General features: G+C 40.3%; 1 protein-coding gene across 2 annotated transcripts in view; it reads right to left on the reverse strand.

Moving 5' to 3' along the window:
- Positions 1-8,867, reverse strand: part of PPP1R21 (protein phosphatase 1 regulatory subunit 21) — a 64,653-nt gene extending 55,786 nt beyond the window's left edge. For both annotated transcript variants that reach the window (XM_058684170.1, XM_058684168.1), the window contains exon 1: positions 8,736-8,867. In XM_058684170.1, coding sequence (XP_058540153.1) covers positions 8,736-8,792 — 57 coding nt within the window. In that variant the 5' untranslated portion in view covers positions 8,793-8,867. The remainder of the gene's footprint in view (positions 1-8,735) is intronic.
- Between the last annotated feature and the right edge of the window lie 7,575 nt (positions 8,868-16,442).

The raw sequence follows: 16,442 nt of genomic DNA on the forward strand, positions 1-16,442 counted from the left end.
AAATATCATCACCCACAATAGCCTCAGGAATGGTACACTTGCAATAAGGCATCAGCTAAGGTAGTATATGAAAGCAACTAAGAAGCAGACTCAATTCAGAAGTCAGTAATAGCAGCTAACATCTGAAAGCTCATTATATACCAGGCGCTGTCCTAAATGCTTTACATGTATCACTTCATTAATCCTTACAACCCTATGAAGTAGGTACTATAATTATGCCCATTTTACAGATGAGCAAACTGAAGTACAGAGAAGTTAAGTAGCAATGCTGAGATTCAGACCCCAGCAGTTTTTACTCCAGAATCATAATGCCATTAGACAATATTGGTTACCATTTTCTAAAGCTACATATAAATGAGAAAAGAAGTAGGCAGGAGAAGTTGGGGGAGTCTCTGAAGAGGTAGGAGTTGGGCTTTATTTTTTTAATTGAAGTATAACTGTTTTATTTTTTTTTAATTTTTTTAATGTTTGTTTATTTTTGAGAGAGAGAGAGAGAGACAGAGTGCAAGCAGGGGAGGGGCAGAGAGAGAGGGAGACACAGAATCTGAGGCAGGCTCCAGGCTCTGAGCTGTAAGCACAACTCAAATGTGGAGCTTGAACGCACAGATCATGAGATCATAACCTGAGCTGAAGTCAGGCACTTAACCGACTGAGCCACCTGGGTGCCCCCAACTGTATTTTAAATAAAGCAAACCAATCAAGAATTATGCAGCTAAATGAATTTTCCTTATGTATACCTCTATATAACCACCACTTACAGGGTTTTAAAAGACTAAATCTCCTTCTATAGTAAACAGAAAGTTCTCAGCAAGGATAATGCTGAGCATGTAGGTATATACACAAGTCCAATGTAGCCAAAGCAAAAGGTTTACAGACTAATAACCTAACGGTGCAGTAGGGAGACAATGGAAGACTTTCTCTGAGAAAAAGAACGCATGGGATGATTTTATCTGTGCGCTTAAAAAAAATCTACTACTTCTACATAACTCAGATCTGTCTCCTGAGAACAGAAATGACCCTCCTCTGTGCCAAAAAAAAAAAAAAAAAAAGGAATATCTGAATACTAAATCTTAAGCTGAGTATGTGAAACTCTAGAAAATTTAGCTAAGAATTCAAGAAGAAAAGCAGGAATACTACAGGATATTCAACAGCTTGAGCAAAATGCAGATTTAAAAAAATAAGCTTTTCTATTTTTAGAAAGTTAAAGATACAGTTCACTACCACAACAGAAAGAAGACCCAAATCTTGCTCTGCCAATCAGTAGACAATACAAACTTGAACAATTCACTTAACCATTCTGAATCTCAGTTAAATGGTCTATAACATGGGTGAATACAGCTAACCTATCTTCTTTCTTCTGACGTTGTTGTGAGAACCAGAAAAATAAACTTACATGAAAACACTTTCTAAATCTTAAAAGTCCCCACGAATGGAAACAGAACTTTTTTTTTTTTTAATGTTTACTTATTTTTGAGAGACAGAGTGCAAGCAGGGCAGGAGCAGAGAGAGAGGGAGACGCAGAATCTGAAGCAGGCTCCAGGCTCTGAGTTGTCAGCACAGAGCCCGACATGGGGCTCGAACCCACGAACCATGAGATCACAACCTGAGCCAAAGTCAGATATTTAACTGACAGAGCCACCCAAGAGACCCAAAACAGAACTCTTATTACTAGAATGAATCAGAAGGATAACAGATAACATTTATGAAAGCTTGCCTGGTATAAGGCATTGTGCTAAATGATATGGTGGAAAGAAGTGGTCTGCAAAGAGCTTACAACTTAAAAGGCACAATGAAAGATAACTAGCAGGACTTACTAGAACTTCACTTCCCTACAAGAAGGATTGGCAAACTAAGGCCTGTGGGCCATACTGGCCTGCTACCTAATTTAAAGTTTTACTGGAACAGAAACACAATCATTTGTGTATTGTCCATGGGTTACTTTTGAGCTACAATGACAGGGACGAGTAGTTGCAACAGAAAATGTATGGCCCTAAGCCTTATATAGTTACCATTAGTCTCTGTACAGAAAAAGTTGGGGCACCCCTGCTCTAGAAGTTCAGAAAAAAGAGGTATGACTTTAATATTGACTTCCATCATGTAGTATTTTCCTTGTGCAACAGTATCAACACACTCTTGAATATGTGCTACCTAGGTAACAGAATTCAATAAATACTCTCAAACCCACATAGCCAAAAGATGGCAATGACATCTCTTACTAAACTGCTCAGTTTTAATTTTACTTTTTAAAGTAGTAAATTTTATATTTACTAATTTATGTTTAACTTCTGTACTCATCTCCCAATTGTCACCAAACTATCATTCATGGTAGACTACAGCATACTTCCCTGTATTTCCTGCCTACAATGAAAGATCAATACCATGGATAGAGGAGGCAATCCATCAATTTTTAGTTAATTAATCAAATTAAATACTGTATACAAAAGGTGTTTGAATGTAATACATTATACATCTATAAAGCTGTCATTATTTTAACAGTACCTCTCTGACAATTCTCCAAATGACTTGAACCCTCAAAAGCCCTGAGCCTAACTCCCTAAACACCACTATGCAGACTACTCTATGTAACTCTGGTTCTGGAACAGCCCAGCTTCAGTCAGGCTTATCACAAAGCTATTTCTCTAGAGAGAGAGAGAGAAAGTGGTAGTAAGTCAACTATGATCTCTCTCCTGCCACTTTGACAATCTGGGATAGGACACCTGGCCCAAGGTTAGGGGTTTACTATGTCCAAGAACAAACTGTTGCAAGAGTTTGTGGGGAAAGAGAGATGAATCACACATACACATTTTCTCATCTAATCCTCAACAATCTCCTGTGTTAGAATCACTTAATTATTTCATACCAGGAACATTTTGACATTTTACATGTTTTACAACCCTATAAAACAAACCAATAAACATATAGCTTTCCTTCATTACAAAGTAATGTTGCAACATACAACCCTAAGCCCATCCCTACGCCTCACCAAAACCTGGATTCAAAACTTCAAAATACTGAAGTCACCTGCAGACCCCAGCTTCAGAATCTTTGGTCTGGATGATCCCTAAAATTCCTTCCAGTCCCAACATTTTAAGTATTCCAAAGTGCTGGCAATCTCACTTGGTCTACCTACTTACTTGTTCTTCCCCCTTGGAAGGGGATAAAATACATGTATGCTATACAATACCAGGTAGTGGTGGCTGGAGTTATTGTCACTGAGGCAGGAAAAAAACCTTCTTCTCTCAGACTTGCCCTCAAATGGAACCCTTCTGCTCCTGCTCCTATGCAAGGAAACTCATTAGAACAAATCCCACCCCTAAATCCTGCGATCTAGCTGCCTCACCAGTGACTAGAAAAGTAAATCAGTTGGACTAAAGAGGAAGAGTAAGACACCCCTGGCTTTTCTAAGGCCTTACTATTCAAAATGTGGTCTGCAGACAGTTACAATAGCATCACTTGGGAGCAGATTCTTAGGCCCCGCCCCAGACCTACTGAACCAGAATCTGAAGTTCAACAAGGTCTTCAGGTGAGTCAGAGACATTCTGTGTTTGTGATGCACTCATCTAGGGGTTAAACTAGCACTTTCTCACAGGGTGGCCAAAAGCCACATGTGCCTAATTGAATTTAAATAAAATCTAACAGGAGCACCTCAGTGGCTTAGCTGGTTAAGCATCCAACTCTTGAATTCAGCTTAGGTCACGATCCCAGAGTCTCAGGATTGAGTACCACGTTGGGCTCTGCACTGAGTGTGGAGTCTGCTTATGATTCTCTCTTTCAGGGCACCTGGGTGGCTCAGGTATCCCACTCTTAATATTAGCTCAGGTCTCATGATGGTTTGTGAGATCAAGCTTCACGTCAGGCTCTGAGCTGACAGCACAGAGCCTGCTTGGGATTCTACCTCTCTCCTTCAAAATAAATACTTAAAAAAGTAATAATAAATAAATAAAACCTAACATTCTGTTCCTTAGTTGTACTAGCCACATTGAAAATGCTTAATAGCCCCATATGGCTAGCGGTTACCCTACTGGACAGCATAAATACAGAACATTTCATTCTTATAGAAAGTTCCATTAGACAGCACTGAACAATGCTATTTTCCAGTCAAACTTCACTAGTGAACCCTACACATGAGGGCAAAAAACAAAAACAAAAAAATAAAACTCATACTAGATTTTAATCCAAATATACTCATTTTTAATCCAGCTCCTGAGTTGATTTCTCTTATAGCAAGGGGCAATTAATCAGGTTCCACCAAGCTCCAACCAAACATGCCAAATCAAAACTGACCCTTCACCAATATGAATAGCTCTTTCCTAAGAGTGTAAATCTAAAAAGCTCCCAAAGGCAATCTCTTTCATAACTAAAAGTAGCACCAACTGCAAAGTAGACTGTTAAGAGAAATCATGGATGTCTGACTTTCCCAATGGTTTTTACTGCCTCAAAAAGAGCTTCAAAAAGATTAACTGAGGAAGTGCTAATACTGATACCATTCCTTGAGCAATTGTTCTCAAACTTTGGTGTGCATCAACATCATTGCACAGGTTTTTACACACAGATTGCTGGGTTTAACCACCAGTTTTAGATTCAGTAAGTCCCAGGTGGACCTGAGAATTTATAATTCTAACTCATTCCCAGACGCTGATGATGCTGGGGCCACACTTTGAAAGACACTGACCCAGAGTGAAACATACATTGAGAAAACAGAACTTGAAACATGCTTATACACATAACATGATGCCAGGCAGGGATACAGGAGCTCCTACAAAGAAAGCAGGCTGAAACCAACAGAGCCAGGACTCAGTGCTCTAAGCCTCTCTTCTCTATGAGGTATACCTGAGCATCAGAAGCAGACCAGGCCAGGGCACCTGGGTGGCTCACTCAGTTAATTGTCCAACTCCTGATTTTAGCTCAGGTCATGATCTCACAGCTCATGAGTTCAAGTCTCGAGTTGGGCTCTGCACTGACAGTGTGGAGCCTGCTTGGGATTCTCTCTCTCCCATGCTCTCTCTCTGCCCATCCCCTGCTTACACTCTAAATCTCTCTCTCAAAATAAATAAATAAACATTAAAAAAAAAAAAAAGAAGAAGAAGAATGGGGCACCTGGGTGACTCAGTCAGTTAAGCATCCGACTTCAGCTCAGGTCATGATCTCATGATTCGTGAGTTTGAGCCCCACATAGGGCTCTGTGTTGACGGTTCGGAGCCTGGAGCCTGCTTCGGATTCTGTGTCTCCCTCTCTCTCTGCCCCTCCCCTGCTAGCACTCTGTCTCTCTCTCAAAAATAAATAATAAAACATTAAAAAAAAAAAAAAAAAAAGCAGCAGCAGACCAAGCTGTGGAAGAGAAACCATGTAAGAAATGATCTTTGATTCTTAATCTACAATGTAGTAACTGAGGCCTTGATTAGCTTTCCCTCACATCTTAAAGAAGTAGCTTGTATCTCTTACCAATTAACTCCATAAACCTCTAAAATTCAGTTACCTACACCTTTTCCCTCCCCTGAACTTTATTAAACCTGAAATTTCAAAAGCCTCCAATGACCTCCTAATTGCCCAAACTACTAGGGTCTTAATCTCTACATTCACTGCCCTTTCCATTAACACTCAATATTTTAGCAATCAGCCTCAGAAATTCTCATCTACTTTGGCCTCCCATGGTCCATCTTTTATCTAACTAAACTTTCAGTTTCCTTAATGGGAGCTCCTCAGACCATTTTTTTCCTTCTTGGGAGGGAAAAATATATGACCACAGTTCCCAGAAAGAAACGGGCCCCTTCCTGGAAAACAGGCTGAGATCTGCATTAAATCAAAACAAAGAGATTCTGCAAATGTCCTTGGTTTAGGGATCATGCTTGTTGCTCTCTTGCTTTGTAGCCTCCTTCTACTGTTTATGAGGAAATCTTTTGTCTTCGTATCCTAAATAAGGAAAAAGACATAACTGGATTTCAACATTAGCCCACAATGTCTGCACCAGAGAAGGTAATAAAAGGCAGAAAGCCCCTTCCACAGGCTCAGAGCTGAAGGTGGCATAGATCTTACCTAGGAATTGCTTGGCACTAGAATTGACAGAGAATAAAAACACATGCAATCTTTTGACCAACCTCTGTTCTCTTACGTTCTGAAATTTCCATCACATTGCAATTAAAAAGATGAAAAATGGTCTAGCCTAATTGGGGAGATAAATAACCTCAAGTCTGGCAGACCTCCTTAGAGTCTCCTTAGCATCCCCTCCTTCTTTCACATGCTTCCCACCCATGTTCCCCAAAGAGTCTACCTAAAGTGTTCCACCCTGATTAACTCTTGCAGTTCAACTATTGTCTTCATAGGAACTATTCCAGAAGCTCTGGCCATTGTCCTGACTTTTAGCCAGTCCATCTCCACTAGAAATTTTCAGCAGTTACTCCAACAACACCTCAAGTTCCTATGTGAACAAGAGAACTTTAACGTGCCTGCCGACCTTAAAATTCTATAATTGCATCTAACTTTTAATACACCCCTTTACTCCAAACTGCCTCAACTTCCTGCCAGTGGCATCTGTCAGTAGCAGTCATATCCCCTCACCTCAGACCAGCAGGGTCAACTCTCAGTCTCCCCTCACTCACCACATCCCAGAATCAATGAGACACCACGATGAGTGCCTCCTACACTCTACATTCTTCATAAATTTAGTGCTATGTACCAACAAAGCACTAAAAAAAAGCTAAGTGAAAAGGTACTTTAATCATAATTCCTAAATCTAGGTCCTCCTCTCCACCTCAACAGTCACTAATTTGATTCAAGCCTGTATTACACTCCTCAAAACTATTCCAACAGCCTACAGTCTGGTCTTTTCACCAATCTTTCCCTTTCAATTCATCCTCCACATAGTTACCAGTTCCCCTCCTAAAAGTAACACCATTATCCTGATTAAAAACCTTTGACATTACTCAAAAGATAAAGTTCAAACATATTTAACATCCACAACCCTTTATGATCAGGTCCAAATTAACTCTCCAACTATATTTCACCAATCTTGCCATGTATCTTAATGTGCTTTCGTGTCTGCAAACATAGCCCTTTCCCTTTGCCTGGGATGCTACCAACCCTCCCTCTTCCCTACTTCCCAGTTAACTTCTTCAACCCTTACCCTCCATCTCTTCTGTGTTCCCACTGAACCAACACTTGTCATACTGTATCATAAGGATGTACAATGCTTGAACATCCTATTAAAGGGTGCTTCTTAAACTGGAACTCTGCCTCACTCAACAGACCATGGCGGGCCGTTCACAGAAAGCAAATAATAAATGTCTGTTAAATGAAAGAGCATCTATATCCAAACAAATAAAATCTTCCAAGTTCGTAATACTTTGGGGAGGCTATGTAATTATTTCGGCAATGCAGTCACTGCTTAAGACATTTTTAGAACTCTCTTTGGCCATCTGGAATTGTCTTCTGAGATTGTTTACTCCCTGGAGAAGAAAATCAGTCCCCTTACTTTATATTCATAAAACATTTTCACCCACAAATAGTAGAGCCAAGTTTGAGTACCCTTCTTCACCGACCTTCTTCATCATATGGATGTTTCAAACAACTTCTGACCCTTTCAAACAAGAAAATATTCCCTCAAAGGTTGAAAACTTGCCATCACTGACATTGTGCTACAGGCTCTTAAGACCAATTCAAATGGAAATGCAACAAGTTTTGCCCGAGGTAGCATCAATGAATAAGTATCTTATCTCAAAAGACTCCCATTTGATGGTGAAAAGAGGTAAGTGTGTATGTTTAGGCACAGCTTTTATTTTTCAAACAATATTTCATTTCACCTTGCTGAGGATTTGTTAAATGAAATCCTAAGGAAATAATGCATCCGTTTCTCCAAATTGTAAACAGGGGGCTAAGTCTTCCCATTGCCCCCATGATAAAAGGTCACAGAAAACTAAGCTTAATGAATGCTAAATCAATTTCTGAAGATGTGAGATTCTTTTATAACTTCATTAGAATATTCTTAGGGCAGCAACACCTTAGAAGCAGCACCACCCTTTTCCAAGGAAAGGGCTCCATCATTTAAAGACGGGTGCCATAAATACGACAAAGGGGCAGGTCCCCAGTTTGCTTAATTCAGCATGTATTGAGCACCCGGGTGCTCTGCCCCACTCCAGGTGACCGAGGGAAAAGAAAGAAAAAAGGACACAGCCCTAGCACTCAAGCTTTCAAAATCATCTCCAGACAACATCTTGCCAATGCATTGAATACATTCGTAACCACCCATCCCCAGTGAGACAGTTTACACGAATGGCTCTTTTCACCCTCCCGAATTGAGTGGGGACACATAAATCTCTTTTATCTTCATCTCATCTCTGTGAGAAGGAAGAAAGCTTGATCTTTCCCATCACTGGGCTGGGAAGATTGAGGAAGCAGCAGTGGAGGGGTTGGTCCTTACCCTTCCCTTCCCCTCCCGACTAGCACCAAAGGCAGAAGCCAGGAATCTGACACCCCAGTCCCAAGCAAGGGTGTTTGGTGAGAAGCAAGAATCAAACTCCTGCTCCTTCCCGCAGAAACGCACACGGACCGAGACGCGGCCCGGCCCCATCTCCTGGGAGCTGCAGGTGGAGGCATGGTAATGGTGGACAGAGAAGCCAGAGGAGAGGAGGGGCAAGCGAGCGTGTCCCCTTCGCCGTTCCCCTCCGTCCCGACGAGTAGCTGCCAAGGCAACCCGAGGCCGCAGGGCCGGGGACCCCCTACTCCCCGCCCACGATGGATACCTTCGAGTACTCCTGAGCCAGCTTCTGGTACTTCCCCTGCAACTCTGCGGAGGCCATGGCCTCCCCCGCCCCGTCCGGGCCTGGCTGCCCAGGCCGCTCAGCCCCGCCCCCGCCCCCAACCCAGACACGCTCCCCAGTTGGGCTCCGCCAGCGCCTGCCCGTTCGGCCACCGCCGCCGCGCCTCCTCCTCCACTTCCGGGTTCGCCTGGTGGGAGGAAGGCGGATGGGGACCAGGGGCGGGGCGACTACTGGGGGCGGGGCAGCGTCTGGGCGTCCCCGCCCCACCCTCCAGCGCCTGAGCACGTGCGTGCGCGGCACGCTGGCGCGCCAGGGCTCTGCCTCTAGGACCAGGGGGCGCCATCTTGTCGCATGGCCCAAGATGGCGACCTAGAATGGAGAAGGAAAGAATCAAAAAAGGAAGAGAATGACGGGAGCCCACAGAATGGGCGGGGGACTGAGGAGAGAGGCGGTGGTTGCCAAGAGCAAAGGACCGGAAGAAGAAACATTCTAAGTGCATCAAGAATTCTGGCGGATCTTCTCTCCCCCCTCCCCCTGCTGGTTCTCATGGCAACCGTGTGGCGTTTGATGGTTATAGCTTTCAGAACGTACTTGGAGAGAAAGATCTTTATGTTCCTTTATCTCCTTATCCGGACATGGTAGCACCAGACATGCTTTGCATTGTAAACTGTCAGACCTCCCCCAGACTTATAACGCTTGCTGCGGCCACCCTCTCCTCTTCCAGCCCAGACAAACCATTGGCTTATATTTTGACATTGAAGTTTTCTTTGTGAACACTCTCTACCCACTGTATCCGCTCACCCCGTCCCCATGATGACACCACATCAGAGTCTTTTTCAGTGAATTGGGTAAAAAGGCATTAGGAAATTTTAGGGAATGACTCCAGCCATTCCTGCAGATAGGGTGGATGATAACGACAAATAACTGGAGAACTGAAGCAAAAAATAGTCTGCGTGAGGTATTTTTTGCCGCTTTTCTTTAATTAAAAGCTTGCCTCTATTGATCTAATGGAGGATCTAGTGTATATTCGATATTGTTCTAGGCATTGCATTTATTGCAATATTAAAATGTTAATTGATAGAGGAATAAATAAGTGTGTCATGAATTACTACACAGCAGTTAAAACTAATGACCTAGATCTGTTTATGTCTGTATAAATCTGTATGTCAACATGACCAAATACTGTGTTAGCAAATTGCATTATACTGTAGCATGAAAAGATACGTTTAAAAATAGAAAACATTTGTATTGTGCATGAACACGTGAAATGTAGGAAAAATAGGAAAACAAGAACTGGGCTGATACACATCAAATTCTGGATAGTGGTCGGTCACCTCTAGTGAGAAAAAGAGAAAAGGAAATGAAACAGGAGAACAAAGGAGCATAAACTTTATTTTTTTTAAAGTAAATATGACAGGATGCTAACATTATCTATGTAGTAGATACAGAGATCTTAGTTATTTTGGCATTTTAGGATACTTGAAATTTTCCATGATTAAAAAAACTATTTGTGCCATACTGGTTTCTTGTTCGGCTATCAGTAAACCTGGGATTTTATAGTGAAAGACTGAGCCTATATGAATTTTTTAGCCATTGCAATATATAAGAGGATTACAAACTTAAAAAAAAAATTGTTTGTGTTTTTTAATTTGCTAATAGCCAAGTCCTACGTCCAGCAAACTTTCAGAACAATCCTTTTAAATCATTATTAGTTTTCCATGACACCACCAAGCGGCAGAATGAAATATTGTAAGTATATTTTTCTGGCTTGTAATGTAATAGAATTTTCAATCGTTTAAACATAAACTGCCATCTCAGAAACAACATTCCAATGAAAGAATGTGCAACTTTGTCTAGAGACCATGTGTGAGTTCATTTTATTGAAATGAGAAATTTACTTTCCACTGCTTGGTCTAGTTATTCTGTCAGATGCAGATGTAGTGTTTTCAAATCCCAATTGCTAAGTCTGAATTAATTCTCTCCCTCAAAAAACACCTTTAAGTGAGTGAAAAGGCAAGCCACAGAGTGGAAGAAGATGCTGGCAACATATATATCCAACAGAGGGCTCTTGGTCTCTTATTCAAATATATAAAGAACTCTTAAAAATCAATAAAGAGAAAGGCAATCAAAAACAAAAACAGGCAAGAGACTTCAACCAGCATTTCACAAAAGAAGATATACAAAAGTCCATTAAACATGCAAAATGGCATTCAGTTTTCATTAGCTATCAGGAGGAAGTGAAATTAAAACCACAGTGAGATACCATTTGCACCCACACAAATTGCTAAAGTTAAAAAGACTGTGTTAGGATACAGAACAGGATAAACTCTCATAAAATGCTGGTAGGAATATAAACTGGAAAAATCATTTAGGAAAAGATTTTGGTATTATTTACTCACCTGAAAAGGTACATATTCATGATCTAGCAATTTAACTCTTAGGTATACAGTCAAAAAAAATGCATTTATTCACCAAGAATATTCATGCCAATATTATTAATAAAAGCCAAAAAATTATCTATTAACAGAATAGACAAATGACTGTACATTCATATGATGGAATACTAAACAGCAATTTTTGAAAAACAACTATAGGGGCACCTGGGTGGCTCAGTCAGTTGAGTGTCCCACTTTGACTCAGGTCATGATCTCATGGTTCATCCTCTGTCTCCTTCTCTCTCTGCCCCTCCCTTGCTCATGCTCTCTCTCTCTCAAAAATAAAGTTAAAAAAATTAAAAAATAATAATAAAGTAAAAAAGCTGAACTATAGCTACAGCTAACTACTGGATGAATCTCAAAATACAATCCAGAACAAAAGAATACAGATCCCCCCAAAATGTTATATTGCATTACTTCATTTATATAATGTTCAAAAAAAATGGCAGAATTCAATTTTAAGGTTCAAGGATGTGTGCTTGGGTAATAAAACTAGGGGAAAAAAATAAGGAAGTGAAAACCATAACGTGAGAAACCTGATTGGAAGGGAGCATGAGATTGGACTTTGGGGGTGTTAGTGTTGTTTCTGTGTGAAAATTACACAGCTGTTAACTTTGTGATAACTCTTCATCAGGTACATTTCTGATTTGTGTACTTTTTTGTATGAGTGTTACATTTCATAATAGCAATTTTTTTTAAGTCTCAATTATCTCATATGCTTGCCGATAATAGTGCCCAGCCTGTAAACATTGTATAATTATGGAGAATAGTGTAAATGAAGGTTGCTTGGAATTACTGTAAATATGCAAGTGCTATGATGATCACTAAATCATTTAAAAATCATAATTGTTTGAGGATTTTTGTTTTCAGCTACAGGTATGAGAAACTGAACTCAAACTAGCTTGGACCCAAAGGGGGAATTTACTAGAAAGATGTGTGAATAGCTCACAGAAAAAACAGGAAAAAAAAAAAAAAAAAAGGAGCACAGGATCTCAAGTACACCTTAGATCAAGGATCTGACTCTCACACTCTCAATTATGTGCTCCTTTCCTCAGGTCTTCCTTTACTTCCTCGAAGTAGCAAAACAAAGTGGCCCACTGGCCCTGAGCCTCCTGAAAGAGACTAAGCTGGTTAGTTCCAGTTTGAAAAATCCTAGGGAAGATCTCTGACTGGTCCAGCTTGGGTGAGATGCCCATCCTTGGCGCCATCAGCTCTGGCATGAATTCTCAGTCACAGAAGGACAGGTAGGTCAGCTGGGAAACCCCTAGGTCCTGACCAAGCTGAGAGAGACTAGATAACTCTTTCCCCAAATGACTTCTATGGCAGATGTCACCAGGGTAAGCAAGGGACACACCACCACAGGGGCCAGTAGGGGCCAGAAAGCAATACCAGGACCCCTTGATGCAGACCCAAGGTTGCCTGCCCCACCTTCAAGCGTACAGTGTACTCTTCACAAACCTGGAAGCCACCTTGGGAGGTAAGAGAGAGGGGTCAAAACTCAGAATAAATGAGCTTTTCCTGAAAGGAGGGACTATTGTAAACTAAACTAACTAACTAAATAAACAAACAAACAAACCAACAAACAGTTTTGACTGAAGAGACTAGGTAATTATTAATAATTTATAATAATAATTATCATATAATTATTATGAATTAGGCTTTCCTCTTCCAACGAAGAAGAGATTGTAAGAGACCAGATCTGCCATAGAGAAAGGAAAGTCTCCATTTCTCTGCACATCTAAGCATACTATGAGCCAATTATAGTCACACAGCATGAGTAAGAAAAAGTTTTGGTTTGTGCTATTCAAAGTCCATCCTGAACAATAAAAGATCTGGCATAAAACAAGACGTGAGGACTTCTTCATGCATCACAAAAGGATAATGATGGAGAACAGAGCTGTTGGCCATTAGTTTAATGTTGAGGAATAGACAATATATATTAAATAAGATGTCTTAAAAACACACACACACACTTAAAATAAAGTTATTCATTGATGAAAATGTTGTGACCAGAGGTTTGCAGAAACCTAACCCTGTATTTTTTAACCTTGTTAATTCTAATTCAGTGTTTATGGCAATTTTAGAATGTAACTATTTCGAAGTAATGGGAATCAAATGTAATGTACATACATTGAGAACAGTGTGGAACTTCCTGTGGTCACACAGTAACCAATTATGCCGTGGGGTTACTTAGAAGATATTGTCAATCTCTGGGTACACATTATTTCTTGGTGCAAAAAGCCATATGTTTTCCATCTTAGCATACATTTGAAAATCAAGAACTTCTTTCAAGCTTCAAAGCTCTATCTTTTGAAATCCTACATTCTATTCATAATAACCTGCTGTATGTAGCAGCTCCCACAACATTGAAAAACCAGCTAACCCCACCCACATTTCCCCACACAGACGTTAAGATAACTAAGTAACGATTTTCTCTGGTCTAGTTTCACAATTCCCCTGGCTCCTCACCCACCACACCTACTACTAAGATAATGAACAACAAAGAGACTTTGCATGGGTGAATGTAAGGAAAGGACTAAAGAAGGCGACCTTTGGGCCTTTTGTTACAGCATGTTGTCCTTGTGTTTTCTATGTTTTTAATCCAGTGGGAAAATGCATATCACTGTACAGTGAAATTAAAGAAGTGGGGGAGAAAGAAAAGAACTTTCTTCCACTTAATTTTCTCTTGAGCAGCTAGCTCCAAAGTTCAGGTTTTGTAATGAGCACACAGTGAGGCAAAATCTGAACAGAATCTGATGATTTGCAACTTTGAGGAGCTCTATTAAAAATAGGAATTCTGGACTTGAAGTTTTGCAAGTCTTTCCTTTGGTGGTGCCCTAAGGCTTTGCCTCCCTCAGTCACAGTAAGACAGAAGAAAGACAGAATAAACACAGAACCCTGTGACGTAGCTTGTCCAAAGTTACATGGCAGGCACTGGTAGAATCATGACTAGAATCCAGGTCCTTTGCCTCTATTACAGGCTGTATTTTCTGTAAGGTTAAGTGAGACATCTTTTACTATTTATCTTAAACAATCAGAAGGTGAATGAGTCCTAAATTAGGCGTGAGGATGCCAAAGGGTGCATTATACTCCTTCCTTGGTATTTATTTGGACTTGTGCCTTCATGAAATAGATACCATTGGAGCTCTTTAAAGGGAAGGGGCAGAGGTTGGTCTAAGAATGCAGGGGTTTGCACAATAAGAACCACCTCACATCTGTCAGAATGGCTAAAATTAACATCTCAGGTAACAACAGATGTTGGCAGGGATGTATAGAAAGAGGAACCCTTTTGCACTGCGGGTGGGAATGCAAACTTGTGCAGCCACTCTGGAAAACAGGGTGGAAGATCCTCAAAAAATTAAAAATAGAACTATCCTATCATCCAGAAATTATACTACTAGGTATTTATCCAAAGGATACAAAAATGATAATACAAAGGGGCACATGCACCCCAATGTTTATAGCACTGCTATCAACAATAGCCAAAGTATACAAAGAGACCAAATGTCCATTAATCGATGACTGGATAAAGAAGATATGTGGTATATATACAATGTAATATTACTCAGTGATGAAAAAGAATGAAATCTTGCCATTTGCAACAACGTGAATGGAACTAGAGTGTATTATGCTAAGTGAAATAAGCCAGTCAGAGAAAGACAAAAATATTATTTCACTCATCTGTGGAATTTAAGAAACAAAACAGGTGAACATAGTTGAAGGGAAGCAAAAACAAGATAAAAACAGAGAGGAAGACAAACCATAAGAGACTCTTAAATACAGAGAACTGAGGGTTGCTGGAGGGGTGTTGGGAAGGGGGATGGGCTAAATGGGGGATGGGCATTAAGGAGGGCACTTGTTGGGATGAGCATTGGGTGTTTCATGTCAGTGATGAATCACTAAATTCTACTCCTGAAACCATTACTACACTATACGTTAACTAACTTAGATTTAAATTTAAAAAATTAATTTAAAAAATAATAAAGAAGAAGAAAGAAACAACCTCTGCTCTTAGAAGTAAATTCTTAATTATGTAAAAAAAAATAATAATGCAGGGGTTTGTTTCATAATCCAAGGACAAAGTCTGGGGGCAGGGAGGGTAGCAGAAACATTTTACTTCTCATTCTTTATATCACCCCTGCTCCCCTGTATCTTGGCTTCATTATTGTTTTTTCCCTTCTCTTTTTTTTTTTAATTTTTTTTTACGTTTATTCATTCTTGAAAGACAGAGACATGGTGCGAGCAAGGGAGGGGCAGAGAGAGAGGGAGACACAGAATCTGAAGCAGGCTCCAGGCTCTGAGCTGTCAGCACAGAGCCCAACACGGGGCTCAAACCCACAAACCGTGAGATCATGACCTGAGCCAAAGCCGGATGCTTAACCGACTGAGCCACCTAGGCACCCCTTTCCCTTTTGTTAAGACTGGTTTTCTCTGTGTCCGAGTCTGATGGGAGGAAATGGTCACAAACACCCAGATTTCTATAAATTAACCTACTACATCTTTTTTAAGTTCGTGACTTTTTATTATGGACAGTTTTACAAACACATACGAAAGAAGAGAGGATAATATAATGAGCTCCCATGTATCTATAACATAGCTTTAACAATGATGGACTCTGGCCTACAACCCCATCCATGTTCTCCCACCCCACTTGATTAACTTGAAACAAATCCCATTCATCGTATTATTTTATGCCTAATGTTTCATTATGTACCTCTAAAAGACTCCTTAGTTTACATTATTATTAACGAAAGTGCGTACTTTATTAGTATTCTTAGTCTTTACTAATGTTCTGTTTTTGTTTGTTTGTTTGGGGTTCATATTGTAACTTTTTATTTACTCTTCCAGATGGAGAGTTTTCACATTCAAACACAAATCTTTTTTTTTTTCATTGAAGTATAGGTGACACAATGTTACATTACTTTCAGGTGTAGGACATACTGACTCAGCAAGTCTATGCATCCTGCTGTGCTCCCACCAAGAGTAGCTTCCATCTCCTGACGTCCATTTTCTGGTCCTCTTGGCTGTAACAGTTTCTTGGGCTTTCCTTGTTTTTGATGACCTGGACAGTTTTGAGTAGTACTCCTCAGGTATTTTGTAGAGTGTGCCTCAGTTGGGATTTATCTAATGTTTTCTCATAATTAGACTGGAGTTGGCTAGGTTTTTGGAAAGAAGACCAAAGAGGTAAAGTGCCATTCTTAGTGCCATATCATAGATCACATCAAGGGCAATACAAGCAACATGGTAATCTTGA

Source organism: Neofelis nebulosa, chromosome 9 (genome assembly GCF_028018385.1).
Source record: "Neofelis nebulosa isolate mNeoNeb1 chromosome 9, mNeoNeb1.pri, whole genome shotgun sequence".
In the NCBI taxonomy this organism is placed as follows: Eukaryota; Metazoa; Chordata; class Mammalia; order Carnivora; family Felidae; genus Neofelis; species Neofelis nebulosa.